This window comes from Geospiza fortis, unplaced genomic scaffold, assembly GCF_000277835.1.
Source record: "Geospiza fortis unplaced genomic scaffold, GeoFor_1.0 scaffold118, whole genome shotgun sequence".
Lineage (NCBI taxonomy): Eukaryota > Metazoa > Chordata > Aves > Passeriformes > Thraupidae > Geospiza > Geospiza fortis.
Genome location: NW_005054380.1, coordinates 2,260,431 through 2,275,359, shown reverse-complemented (window position 1 = coordinate 2,275,359; position 14,929 = coordinate 2,260,431). Strand labels below are relative to the sequence as shown.

General features: G+C 41.1%; 1 protein-coding gene across 1 annotated transcript in view; it reads left to right on the top strand.

Moving 5' to 3' along the window:
- FARP2 (FERM, ARH/RhoGEF and pleckstrin domain protein 2) overlaps positions 1–14,929 on the top strand; it is a 70,780-nt gene that overhangs the window by 31,982 nt on the left and 23,869 nt on the right. Inside the window, 6 exon segments of the mRNA XM_031060350.1 lie at positions 1–136; positions 906–995; positions 2,090–2,253; positions 2,384–2,452; positions 3,841–3,898; positions 4,565–4,805. The exon segment at positions 1–136 is cut by the window's left edge and continues 2 nt beyond it. Of these exon segments, the coding sequence (XP_030916210.1) occupies positions 1–136; positions 906–995; positions 2,090–2,253; positions 2,384–2,452; positions 3,841–3,898; positions 4,565–4,805 (758 nt within the window).

The window sequence follows — 14,929 nt, the reverse complement described above, 5'->3', positions numbered from 1 at the left end:
TGCTGAATCTGACTTTGAAGTGCTTGAAATTGCCAGGAAACTGGAGATGTATGGCATCAGATTCCACCTTGCCTCCGACCGTGAGGGCACCAAAATCAACCTGGCAGTTTCACACATGGGTGTGCTGGTGTTCCAGGTATGGCAGGGATGGCAGACTCTGTCCTTTAGCATGTCTTGGAGCAAGTCTCTCATTTTAACATCAGGTGTCTCTGATGCCTTGGAAATTTAACATGTTCTATGGTCAAGGAGTGTCATTTAAGCCCCCAAAATTCTGTTTGGTGCAGCTTGTTCTTGTGCAGAGAGCACAGCATCAAAGCCAAGTGACAGTGAGGTAGAGGGGCTTTGTTTGAAGTTAGGTGTGTGATGAGAGAAAATCATCAATTAATTCATTTTTGGAACAGCCCTGGGACACGTCTGTCATCCTGGAATTTTGGTTTGGTTTCTCTTATTTCAATATTCCAGTGGATTTTTGCTGGATATTGTTGCTCTCATTGTATAGGAATGCTGATTGATTGGAGTGATTGGACTAATTAGTGTTATTATGTTTGTTGTATTAAAGAAGCAACTCAGTGCTCAGAATTCTGTTTATGAATGCAAGGATAGGGTTTTCCTCTCCCTAAAACACAGATGCAGCAGATTTACTGAAATATTTCTGTTTGGGTGCTCAGCTGTGTCTTACCTGTATCTGGTTACTGTGGAGCAGCTTCTTTTGGAGGTGCATCAGCCCTGCAGTCCCTCTCAGACTGCACAGTGGCCTCTCTTGTTTAAGGGAATATTGTCACCAGAACTAAAAATCCAGCTGGATGTGTCCACATACACATCTATATATCCACAACAGAATTTTGTTTGGTACTCTGCTTCTCTGAAACTTTTGCTAACATTTGATCATTCTCATTTTGATTCAGGGTAACACAAAAATCAATACCTTCAACTGGTCCAAGGTCCGTAAGCTGAGCTTCAAGAGGAAAAGATTCCTTATTAAGCTCCACCCAGAGGTCTGTGTAACTTTTACTGTAATATAGACTGCTCAGTGTTGAAAAAAAAATACCTGTGCTTCATTTTATTATGAACATTTCTGGAGTTTGTGATTTTATAAAACAGCAGGCAGCTTTGGCTGCATCATTCAAGTGTCAATCTTTCCTTTCTCACCCCACAACTTTTAGGATCTTTAGGTTTTGTGTTTCAATCTCAGCTAATCCTTGACACAAGCTTACATGTGTATAAATGTAAGACAGAAAAAAATTACTAGACCCAAGTATTTGATGCAGCCTTTCTCAGTATTTCTCCTTTGAAAAAGTTGCATCCACCTTCTTGATTCAAATGAAAATTACCTGATAAACCTCAGGTAGGAATAGGTGGCTGAAACTATATTGCTGTAGCTTAATTTTGAGGATGGTGTGATTACCTTTGCTTCATCTTTTCTATACATCTCTATAGCACAAGTGTAGTTTTTCATACTTGGCTGATTTACAGTAGATGTTTTTCATTGCAGATGTCATCTAAATTGTTGTTTCCATGCTGGATGACTAGATTGCATTCAGTGTTTAATTTATATTAAAATAGAGGAAAAAAACAACTTTGGACATAATATAATTTCATGTATCAAGAATACCTGAAACAGGACACACTGTCTGTTGATGTAGCAATGTGTCTCATAGAGAGACCCTCAGAAATTTTATATGATAACTGTACTCTGACATATGCACTATTTTCTGGTTTTGTCTGAATTTCCAGGAGACAAACATCAGAACTCCTAAAGAAGGAATAGTATTTTAAAATAGCTACTATTTCACTTAAATATTTAAATTCCTTTGAATTTTCTAAAGGTGGGTTATATTGAGCATGTTTCTAAAGTCAAGTGCTTTTTAAACACTTTTACAATTTCAAGGTAAGCAAACATTTTTGACAGCTATTAAATAATTTTAACTGCATTTAGAATGACTCCCATTGTTTTAAGGCAGATGAGAAGTGACTTAGCAAAATCCTGCATCTTGCTGGAGTTCATCTTTTTTGTTGGCACACGTTTGTGACTTCCTTTTCTCCTTACTGTCATTTTAGGTGCTACTGAACTTCTATGTTTTTTCCCCAGGGCCCATATCAAGATACATTGGAGTTTCTTTTGGGAAGTAGGGACGAGTGTAAAAACTTCTGGAAAATCTGTGTTGAGTATCACACATTCTTTAGGCTCTTTGACCAGCCAAAGCCAAAGGCTAAAGCAGTGTTCTTCACCAGAGGCTCATCTTTCAGATACAGGTAGGGAGAAACAGAGCACACTCATTTTGTCTTAGAAAATGAGAGCAAAAGGAAGAAGTATTCTAAAGACATTCCTCTGTAATGCTCATCCCCTGTGTTTGATAACCTTTGTACTTCTGTGGGTTCACAGTGGGCGAACACAGAAGCAGCTAGTGGATTATATTAAGGACAGTGGGATGAAGAGAACCCCATATGAAAGGTAAGATGACACAGCTTTGGAAGGCAAAATATAGCTGAGACTTTCACAGTGCCCTTCTTGCCTAAATTTCAGTGTTTTGATGCTGCTTGGAGGAAGGCTCATTCTTATTCATTAAGGTAGCTGAATTAAAATGTGAAAAAATTATTATTTTGTGATGATATAAGAGGCTTTGGAAAGTTTTGGTACCACATTTTGATGTCTGGGGATAATGTCTGAAAGTTCAGCATGTGCTGAAGATTCCATGTTAGTGAGGACCTGTCTGTGCCACTGTAGCTGTGCAATCAGCCAGTGGCAGAGCATATAATGGAACTTGAGATCTGCAAGTCTGAAACTCTGACCTAAATTACTCAGTTGTTTCTAAATATATAAATATAAAAATTAAGAATATGCATTTTCATTATAAAATTGTTTTTTCCTTACTTGACTCTAATCTTGTCCAGTCTACATGTGGGAAACTCCTCCTACTTCAAATCCAAACTATGTGTGGGAAACTCTTACTCCTAATCCAAAAGATTATAGGCACTTAATAGGAATTTTAAAAAGTTTGCATTAATCTACTATTAATAGATATTGTTAATGTCTCAGATTCTCTATTTGAAAATTTTATTTTCTGTTTAATTATTGACATAGAAGGAATCTAACCATGAGTGTAATGCAGGATATCACTTTTTGGAGTCTAACATACAAAATTTTATATGGTTGACTGAATTTTAAAAAATTTGTACAATTGTTGCAGATTAGCTCATTCTGGTTCTATGAATGAAGCCATTCTTCTGTAGATGTTTCTAATAATGAAAAAGGATGGAGTTAAATTAAAATGTGCTCTTTAGTATTCAGTTAGTATTCAGCTCCAGGTTGTTCTTGAGGTCTCCTTCAGTGGTACCAAGAGATCCCCACCAGCCAGGTGGGGTCAGTCTCTTCTCCCAGGTCACAAGTGACAGGACAAGAGGAAGTGGCTTCAAGTGGTGCCATGAGAAGTTAGGTCAGATACTGGGAAAAATTGATCAGACACTGGCACAGGCTGCCCAGGGGAGTGTTGGAGCCACTATCCCTGGAGGTGTTCAGAAAAGGTGGAGATAAAGCACTTGGGGACATGGGTTAGTGCTGGGGGAACAGTTGGACTTGATCTTAGAGGCCTTTTCCAATGTTAATGGTTCTCTGATTCTGTGAATGATCTGGATCTTGCTTTATTCCATTTTTTGGATGTTTCTTACTCTCGCATCATTTACAACTCTTTTGACCTTTTAAAATTTGAACTAGTTATTAACAAAACACAATAAAAGAGAGCTGGAGATGTTTCTGTTGGCTACTGGCATGGCCATGAGTGATGGGGGGAGGAATGAGGCTGAAGCATGTCTGGGATGCTGACAGACTGCTCTGTTCCACAGGAGGCACAGCAAGGTCAGAGCATCCACTCGCACCTCGAACGCAGACGTGCCAAAGCAGGTCAGTTCTGCAGCACTCTCTGGGTTGTGGTTGTGGGCAGGGCCATGGACAAACAGCTTTCTGAGGTGATAATGAAGGAGTCAACTCACCAGAATTGCTGCCACTGTTTGCTCTTTGTCTGGCTGCACAGTTCTTTTTGTTGGTGTTACTGATTTGATAGTTGTAGCCAGTGGAGTGTGAAGTGAGTAATATTTTACTCAAAGTTCCACTGAACTGAAAAGGAAGTGTTGGACTTTCTAGTATGTTATTTCAGAGGATTAGTTATCTCTAGGTACTCTCTGACTGCTCTCTGGCAGTCTCAAAGCTATTGTAAAATGCCTTCTGCAGGGTACAGCAAGAAACAATCATTTCACTGGATGCCCTTGTGTTCCATGGGAGAGCTTAAGGAACCATCATAGAATTTCACTGTCGTTTTGTTGTTTTTCTTTGTGGGTGCTTGTTCAGCTATAAAATGTATGCTTTTAACTTTCCATCCAGTTATCAGAATTAAGGGAAAAAACCTTGCCTTTTACATGGGCTGCTGGATCAGGTTCTGTACAGTGTCTGCTGTAAAGTGAGCTCCTGTGAACCATATATTCCTTCTGCATATGGATGTGACTGGATGTTACATTTGTTTTATGAAAACCTTTTTATCTGTTGTGTTTCTGCTTTTCTGTCCCCTTTTAGAGTGTCCCATTGACTGAGGGCTTGAGAACTCCAGGGTCTCCAGCCTCAACAGCTGCCCCCTTCCACTCGGTTCACTCCTTGGCCAGTCCCGCTTCCATCCTGCCCATGTTTGCTGAACCCAGCCCTTCCTCCTTGGAGCCCCGAGCATCGTACACAAGGATTCCAGACAAAACCACTGCAGCACCAGTGGAAGAAGTGGGGAGGAAGCTGATGCAGCAGCCTGGATCTCCCGTGCTCCAAGGTGTTGGGTTTGGTAGTGTTGCAGGAAACTGTGACCCGTCTTGTCCTGTCCTTGAGAGTGGTTGTGGTGTAGACATAGATGTAGTGAGAAGTAGTAAGGAGAGCAGGGTTGCTGGTTGTAAAAATGACAATGATGAGGATGACTTTACCACAGGTGTATTCATTGCTGAAAAAGAGCAGCAGCATGGCAGCCGTGGGGCCCCTCTTTTCACACTGGCAAATTCCCAGTTGCAGGTGTCAGAGGAGTTTATCGATGATGACCCAGCAGAAATGTCCTTTTTTGCTGGGGGCTCTGAGGCATTTTCCTATGTGTACAGCGGCTTAGAATTAAAGGGTTCTGAGTTTTCCAAGTGTCTGTCAGAGCCAGCTGGTTTAGCTGCAGATGCCCTCCAGCAAAGCTCAGTCTCTGCTCAGTCGAGCCCTGACAGGTACTCAACCGAGGCCGTGGATATGAATATGGAAGAGGAGTTTGAATTTGAAGAAAGCAGCGATTTCAACGGCAACGAGAGGCCATCAGACACCTCGGAGCTGTTTGAGGTGAAGGCCCAAGCCAGCAGAATGCAAAGCCTGCTGAGCCCCTCTGAAACCAGCTCCCTCATCAACAACCGCTCCGAGAGCAGCTCCCTCAACAACCTGGCCCTGAATGGGAGCTGCTCCCTGCACGCCCATGGCTCTGCCAACCATTCCTCAGCCAGCTCCATGCTCAACTTCCCCGCCTGCTCCGTGCACTCCGAGTCCAGCTCAGCCTTCCAGTTCACGGACATCATTGACCAGCTGGAGCAGCTCAGCTGCCCTCCCACCACCACAGAGGACTCCAGCAGCACAGACACTGACTCCTGGGACTCGGAAACAGCTGCACCTCTGGATGTAAACCTTTTCTTTAGTAACCCCTTTGCTCAAAGCGCGGGGGACAACTATGCCTTTGACTTTCAGAATAATTTAAAAAATCTCACTCAAGAAGACTGGACAGAGAAGTCACAGATCAATTGATTGGTCTTGATTTTTGGGATGGATCCCTCAATTCTTTTCAGGCTTGGAAGTCAATAGGGTGTGATATCACTCAATCCAGTGGCTGGATTTTAAATCACATAACATAGTTGATTTTAAATTTTTTTTTAAATTTGTGTTCCTCTTCGGTGTCCCTCAAAGCATCCAAGTTTTGGTGCTGTGTTTCTGTGCATCACTACATCAAGAATGGGTTCTAATAGACTACAATGTTGGAAAACACTACATTTAGGAAAAAACACTGATATCAGAGAATTTTAAGTATCAACTGGCTCCTGCAGACATCACAACTTACAGTACACTGAAGGATTTCGTCGGCTGTAAACATATCTGTAAGAGTCTCATATAATATGCTCTTCCTCCAAAATCCAAATAACACAGTCACTTCTGCACATGCTTGCTAACCAGCAGCTGCATCCAAAAATTGCCTGTTTTCCTGAACTGTAGCAAGATCCTCATTTTGGGTTTGTTTTTGTTTCCATCATCAAAAAAAAAAACCCGGAAGAATCTTCAGATCATCTCTGAAGGACAGTTTTAAAATACCAACCTATACAACATGTCTGTGGTATGCTTTGAAGAATAAATAACCTCTACCTACCTTTGGAAGAGGGAATGTGTATCCAACCAAATGGAAATAGCACTTTCCAAAATTCTTGTGAAGACAAGCTTATTTGCTGACTTCCAGGTGTCTTCAGCAGTCCAGCAGCAAATGTTTTGCAGCAGTTTGGAGATATACAGAGACTATAAAAGCACTTAATCCCCATCACATTTCCCTTCTTTCTTATTATTAATCACTCTGTATAAAAATACTCCCAAAGTAATTCAGAAAACTGTCCTGTGTCTGTGGAGGACAGCTGGTGGTAAACCTGGTGTTAGCTTTAATTTTTTCTTTAAAATATGGACTGTATTCAGAAAAATACTGTAATTTTTCTGAGAAATTGAGTTGTTAGGAGAGATAAATACTATAAACAACAGTTAGAGCTTCAGGGCTTTTATAAATTTTTTTAGACAGGTGACTTTTATGTGAGACATGAGCTGTAAGTTAGCTCATAAGTGAGACATTAGCTGTAAGTAATTGCTTAACTGGTCACATTTAGTTTAGCAACATTTATTGAGGCAAAACAACAAAAGTTGTGAAATGTCCTTCCCAACTGCTGTGGATTGTGGAGGTGTAATTCTGAGCTTCAGCTTGTAAGAGCATTTTTTAGACTATATACAAGCAAGAAGGGGAAGTCCATAACACCTGCCCCAAATCTTGTGATAGAAAGCATCACCTCCTTCAGCCACTTGGTTTTGGGGTTCCCTTCTGCCCAGTTTTCAGTCCTTTGCAGAGAGAGTGCAGCACTAATACAGTTGATGCCTCCAAAATAAGCATCTTAGTTACAAACATAACTTTATGGTCAATATTATTACTACCAGTTTAAATATGGTCTTGATATATCATTAAAGACCTTCATTGTTTACTCAAGCATTTAACAAATACTATTATTTCTCAAAATCCTGATAACTAAAACTTCAATGGAATACTTTTCAATGTGAGGCAGAACTTGAGGAGGTAAAACCTCCTTTAGTCACTCATTTCTTCCAGGTTAGTTTTACCAAGGTGTGACTATTCTGCACAGTGCTTGCTTTTCTCTTGTGTCTGAGTGGAATGTGTGTTGTCCCATAAGAAACCTGCCCCCTTTGCCAGCAGCACACAAAGACAAAGCACATTGAGAGCAAAATATTAGCTCAGACCTCCAGTAATCTACTACAAGGTGTTCCTTTTTTTGCTCTATGTTACTTCCATTTTATTTCTTTCCTGTGGAATGTGTGTTCTGGCTCTTTGTGGGACTTTATTGAGGCCTGTGGAGATGATGTCATGGGGGTGTGGTGTGACATTTTGAAGCAGGGCTTGGAGGAGGTCTGCAGTGGTGTAGAGAGCTGGTGCCTTTAACTAAGTTTTTAGGTGATTTGTCTGATTTCTTCCCAGAATGAACTACATTATGAATCTAAGGAAGAAAAAGAAAATCAGCAAAAAGACAGAATTCTGTCTGCAAACTCTATAACAGGTGGTACCACAGGGACAAGTATATAGATAAAGATGTAGAGAAAGGCTGTTGATATCTTTGATCTTTTAAAAAGAGGATCAGGATTCAGCTATTACATATAACTGTATCTGCCTCTGTTTCATGTTCGGTGCCTCAATCACAAGCATTCCTTTAAATGTACCAGAACAGGGAATAAATCCAACTAAATTCTCTTAGTTTTCAAAAGATCTTGGTAAAAAGCTGCCTGTATTTTCACTGTACAGGCTTGCCAGTTTGCCTTCTTGCACCACAGTTAGTTTGAAAAGACATCTTCCAAGTTTTTCTTCTTTTGTTTTAAACTGTGCAGATCTTTTATTGGCAGTTCTAACTCTCAGGGATTTTCTAATTTTTTTTAAAGAAAGCAATAAGATTCTTAGTGTAGTGCCCCTTTAGTTTTCCAAAGGAATGGTGGTGACTAGGATTCCAGTCTTATGTCTTAGGGCAAGATGTGGGGATCCACAGGTGAGGAAGAGGTGAGGGGACCTTTGACCCTGGTGCAGATCTGTTTAGATGAAGGTTTTAGGTACAGAATGAGAGTTCAGAGCTGCTGCTGTGCCCCTGTTAGTTCTGTCTGTGCTCTGGCTGACTGATAGCATGGAGCTGTCATGGTTTCCTTCTGTGCTTCACCTGATTTCCAAAGCCATATGGCTTCTGAGGCTATCTTTGCATGCTGAGCTGTGTTGTTTTGTTCTAGGTTTCCCAGACAGACACAAAAGAGCAGAAAATCTGGTTCATAAGTAGAGTTTTTATTATAGCAAGAAAGCTGTGAGCAAAGGTTCTTCATCATTTCCTTCAGAGACATCAGAATCACTTTCTGGTAGAGATGGAGAGAAAACCAGCTGCCCTGAGGGAATGTGGCAGCTCAGACATTCCCAGGGAGCTGTGGGGGTTATTTCAGTGCAGTGGAGCTGTCCTCTTCTCCCCTGGCTGGCTCCTGAGGTGGCAGGAGAAGGTGGGACAAGGAATGTCTTTCCCTGCTCTGTCCTCTTCATTTACTTGTGGGTAGCACGAGGGCAGCGTGCTGTGTCCTGAGTCCTGGCCATGCTGCTTAACTTCCAGCATTGTTCCCGGGGTTTTTTTTTTTTGTTGTTGTTGTTTTTTTGTTTTGTTTTGTTTTGTTTTGTTACAGTGTTGACACTAAAACTTAGTTCCTGGTACTGATTTCTGTTTATTTCCTGAGAACACAAGCTTTCTTTTCATAAAAGTGAGTGGTGAGCTGGCAGTGTGAGAGTCAGGAGCCTTGCAGTGACCTCTGCTGTGGCAACCATGCAGCATGGAAAACAGGGGAAATGACTTAAGAAAAATGACAAGATGGAGAAGATCTTTGTTGAATATCACATGCAAGAAGGCAGCATTTGAAGAGCTGTGGTAGAGGAGATAAAACCTGGGTGTAAACTTTGTGGTCATGCCCCCACTCCTCCCAGTCTGCACCTCTGCAGGTTCTTGCACATTTGCTTTGTGCCTCCCACCCCTTGGGCAGCTGGGGACACACAGGTGTGAGCATTTCTAGCCAGTGCACAGCTTTTGGTGCTGTATTTATCCAGTAGGAGAACCACAGAGTGTCCAGGTGTGTTCTCCTGCCCTACACAGTGCACCCAGCAGCTGTTTGCAGCTCAGCAAAGGGAGTGTGCCAGGGCTCTTTTCCTTCCCTCCACATCTCTCTGCTCTGTTTTAGCTAACACAGGCAGCTGTAGGATGCATGCCAGTATTGGTGGCTTTTCCCAGTGAGTCAGGCTGCTGGGCTTAGCTCTGCAGTGCTCACCTGAACCCTGAGAGAAAGCAAAATGGGTGTTTTGAGTGAGCAGTTTAATCCCCACCTGTACTTCTCTATGTGTGTACTTCTAACCCTTCTGATGCTTAAAGACATTTATTAAATGTAAAGCACTACATCAGAGCATTTTTGATCATCATCTATGCAGTTAATGAAACTTAATTTGCACAAAACATGGGTCATGGAATATTCTCTGACCTATCCACCACCTGGTTAAGCTTTGTTAAGTTTACTAACCTGTGTTACCTATTCTGTGTAGGCTTTGTAATTTTAAAGTATTCATTAGTCAAGTAATACATGCTGTATATTCCCAGGACTTACCATATCTTATCTTAGGGTGGAATAGGGTGATATATCAATCTACCCTCAACTTTCACTTTAATTTCCAGTGAATTTCAGAGTTGCTGAATAATCTGGATAATATTTTGTTTTTTTTTTTTTTGGTGGTGGTGGTAGATTTTGTCTAGTTGCAAGTCTTGGTAGGGATAAGATTTTGTGAAGACACTAATAAAAGTTGTTATAATTTTATGCTTTTTTGGTGCAAACCTGTCGGTAAGTCATTCCCATTATTGTCATTTTGCAAAATGTTCTAAGCCATAATTACTCAGTACTGAATGAGTGTAATCACAGGTGTCAATGCAGTCCTTTAGCTGTCATTGCCTGTCATTTTTAGGGACTCTTACACCTCACTTGTCACAAGGGCTGTGTGTATATGTATGGCTGTACATATACATCCTCTGTGTGAGGATGGGGAGACCTTACACTTCCAAACACATCAGAAAATCCTCTTCATTAATTACCTGCCCATGGGCTCCCATAGGATCGCTCCAGTGGCTGAGCTGGAGGTTTGGAAGTTCAAATTTGGAACATGATTAATTGAACCTGCTCTGTGGGAAGGTTTCCTGCACATTTTTGAAAATCAAATAATGTTCTGCAGTTGCTGGAATCCCAAAATTCCAGTTTATTGGTACGAACAGGGGTACATGTGCCTTGGTTAGAGGGACTCCCCAGTTCCATAGGTGCTACTCTTGCCAGGAAAAGATTGCATTCAAACAAAGAGAGCTGGAATTTTTTATTTGATCTCTTGAACTTTATCTTTTATATGGGAAATGTTTATTGAATTATATGTTGGGGTTTTTGAGTATCTTTGTGTCTGTTCAGATTGCCAATTATGAACCTACAGATTTGTACTAATTCATAATTTTAATTGTTTATGCAATAAAACAAGGAAAACTTTGATATAAATGACAACATGGGCTTTTTAGCTTTATTTTCATTACCCTTACCTTTGAAATAGAATAAATATTTGTTCTCCTAGCCAAGGCATCTTATAGTTTTATTCCCAGCTTTCTCCACACAGTTTTTGGAAATAGAGCACAGTAGGCAAATACTGGTATGTGGGTTTCAAATTCCTGCTTTGTGCAGATCTTTTGCTTGGAATACAAATGGGACTAGAAGCTCAGATTTCTTTGTAGGAATTATATTTATTGTGGAGATCTTTTCTTTTCAACTGGGTATATCCTTTGAACTCTCCTGTATATCTGTTTTTATTGGAAGATTATCATTTTTGGGAACACAGCATGTGAAGGTGATTGCATGTTTTCTAGTTGGCAGGCTGTTCAGGTGTCTGTGGCCAATGTTTAGGTAATTCCTCTTCCCTGCAAACAGGGCTTTGGGAAGGTGGAAAGGTGGCAAAAGGAGGGTGGTTGTTTGGGATTGTTTCAGCTGTTTTATGGGCATCACCATAAAACCAGGGCCAACCTTGGGATTGTGGTATGTGACTTCACAGGTACACAGCACTGGGCACATGCCAAGTGCTGTAAATTTGCTTTTATGTTTTACATGACCTGTACCTGTTGGAGGATAAAAAAAAAAGATCTTTGAATTTAAAATTTCTTGCATCAGTTCTTTAGGCTCTGAGATAATTTTCAAGATTCTCTTATCTCCCAACTATTTTGCATCTTTTTAAAGGGAAGATTTGCAGAGAGCAAATCTGCTAGTTGTGATGTTTTGAAATAAGGAAGATAGGGAAAATATCCAGGATTTTACTTGTAGTACATCAGCTTGCTAGTGACTTCACTCTGGAAGTAATATTGTGTATTCCACTCTAGAAATAATCATTTGATCTGTGCATGTGTTGGGATCAGCAGGGCATGGGGTGGAAGAGAGGCTCAGAGCAGGCTCCCCTTGTCCTCTGGTCAGCCTCTGCAGGGCTTTAGCCTGAAAATAATCTCTGCTTTTGAAGCAGTAGTAATAGCAATGATATAATAATAAAGTTGTATCTCTAAAGGTTTTCTGTCACTCCATTTGATAAGGAGCTGTTGCTGACATTTGACCCTCACATAGCTTTTGTCCATCCCATAATGCTCAGTATTATTGGGGAACTATTTTAATGGTCTGTCTTTGAATTATTTTAACCATCCATGCATAAAGCTTAGAGAACCTGTATTTTTTGTTTTGGCCAGCCTGTACACTCAAATCTGGCTTTCTGTGTAGGAATTGAATTTAGATTGAAGAATGGAAATACCTGCTGAAAAAATAACTGGGGAGTGATGCCAAAAGCTTGTTATCTTATTATTCTGCTTGTTATCTCAGTGAAAATCAAATGGAACCTGCTTCTACATGACCATTATTGCACAGTAGCTGTGGAGGGTATCTTCAGCATTCTCACCAGATTCTGTAGCTGTGCTCTTGAATACTACAGAGCTTTTACAATGTTTTATTGATTAGTTTTTATTTTTTTTCCTATTAGGTGTATGCTGGCTTTATGAAACTGTGGGTTTGTTTGCTTGAGGGCACGTTTCTAACTAGGTAGTGTAACTAAGAACTATTAGCATACTTGAAGATCTTTGAGTATGTGGAATATTACACTGAGCTGATGCATTTTTGGATGTTGCCTTAAGTGCATTTGTGTGTGATGCAGAGGCAGAAATTTGTTGTGTACAGGATGCAGCCATGTCTGACTGTCTAGGGTACAACATTGAATTCCCACATCAATGCATGGAGGGCTGTGCTCCCAGCATTTACAGACAACAATTTGGGATGTTTGTAGGACTTGTAGAGAACAAATTTCCACTTGATGCAGAGCATTGAAACACAGAAACATCCCTCTGAAAGAGTAATCCCTTTTAATGAAACTGGAGCATGCTGCCTGTGGGGAAGGGAAGACCTCGGAGCACCAAGGTTTGATGTCAGAGGGAATCATTCACATGTTTTGATCTTCACATCAATATTTCCATCTAATTAGGAGTTTTCTACATTAAGCAGCAATTGAAATGGCTTCTCCCTTTACCATCCTTCTCTGTGAGAATGAGGAATTGCTGTACCTCCTACCTGCTTGCCTGGAGTCCTCTTGTGCTGTTCTGATGGAGAAGACTTGGGTTATGAGAATGACAATTTCAGTCCTCACCTGTGATATCATCTGCCAAGACACCATCACACTGAGCTTAGATCAAATATTTAATTAAACAAATGTTAGCCAAAAAGCTAACTTGAGCTGCTCTGTGACTTCTTATAGCCTCTTCCAGGGAAAAAAAAAAAAAAAAAAAGGAAGTGACAGGACAAGAGGGAATGGCATTAAGTTGAAGGAGGGAATTTTTAGGTGGAGTAAATTCTTCCTTGTGAGGGTGGTGAGGCCCTGGCACAGTTGCCCAGAGAAGCTGTGGCTGCCCCATCTCTGGAATTGTCCCAGGCCAGGTTGGACAGGGCTTGGAGCACCTTGGTGTAGTGGAAGGAGTCCCTGCCCATGGCACAGGGTGGGACTGGGTGGGCTGTGAGGTCCCTCCCCACTCAAACCATTCTAAGATTCTGTGAATGTGCCTCATTTCCATCAGGCACTCTGGCTTTGGGGAGGAGTTCTTGCTTTCAAATTCAATATTTGCAACTAATTTCCTGGCCATCTTCCGTTGGAGGAGATAAAAGGTAGAACAACCCAAATAAAAAAGCAGGATGGTTTATAGCAAGATATATCCCATTTGTTCCCTCTGTGTCTGAGCTTTTAGGCTGTCTGGAAGCAGTTCAAGTTACAGATTCTGGAATTTGTTGCTACTTCATGTTAAATTCCAAGAACTTAAAGAAGCTCCTCACCCCTGCGAACTCATTTGTTTGGAAGCTGGTTTTTTCAGCATTCCTGGCATGTAAAAGCAAACTGGAACCCTGTGCCTGGATAGGTGAAACAAATGTTGCTTTCCTGGGGTGAATGGACAAAATGCTTAGGGAGAAGCAAATATCTCTTCTAGAACTAGTGCTGGACTAGTGTACAAATAGTTAACTCAGCAGCCTGGATGATCTGAATCTCTTCCAGGTGACCGAGTGCAGCTCTGTTTAGCTTCCTGCCTTTGTCCATGTGGAGTCACAGGCTGGGGCTGCCTCGCCCTGGGTGTGCTCTCCAAGCCTGAGCAGCTGGGAATCGAAAGCTCCCAGCTCCTCCTGCAGCACCCATGACAGTGTGAGGGGATCCTGGATACCTGTGAGGGCTGATTTTTTAAAAATGTTAAGATTTTGCGATGATTTCTAAGTAGTCTGGGAAAGGATGATTTGGCAGTTTGGGGTTGGCTGTTGATTTCCCCGTTTGTCTTCGGGCGGGTGGTTCAGCACTCGTGACACAACAAATCCTGCTGGGGAGCCTTGGGAGGGTGTTGCAGTTTTCCTTGCTTAAATGCTGATACCTGTTTGGTTGCCTGATCTGAAAAAACTCATTTGTGTATCACAGGGAGCATCAGAAAAATAGTATGTGAGATTAGGAGGAATTCTGTGGGTGTAGTGTGTCTGTCACCTTGCTTTGGTCCAAAAAAGCTGATCTTGAATGGTCGTTTTCACCCCCAAGGGGGGGTTTACATGCTGAAAAGAGGAGGCTTAAATTCACTGTGATGTGTCAGAAACCTCTAAGGGGTCCACAAAATAGTAATAATCATTAAAAAAAAAGTTCAGTAACCTAAAGCAAAGTGATACCTATTGCTTCTAACAGGTTTAGCTGTGGATTGTGTCCATCCAGTTAATACTCAGTGCTACAAAATTGTTTTCCTTGAGATTATTCTGTTTGTATACTTAGAAAAGCCAGGAATTAATTTTTTCCATGCTCCCTCATTGTATAGCAATAGATTTTCCTTTCCCTTTGGATCAATCTTGGAGATACCCCAATTTCTGAATGTGTTTCTAACATACTTTGTCTTCTGGAGTGGCAAGTCATGGAATAATTTATCCTAGCTTTTCCCTGTGTTGAACAGTAACTCTTATATTGAAAAGCAAAAATTAAAAGCTGTATTCCAGTCCCTGCAGTTT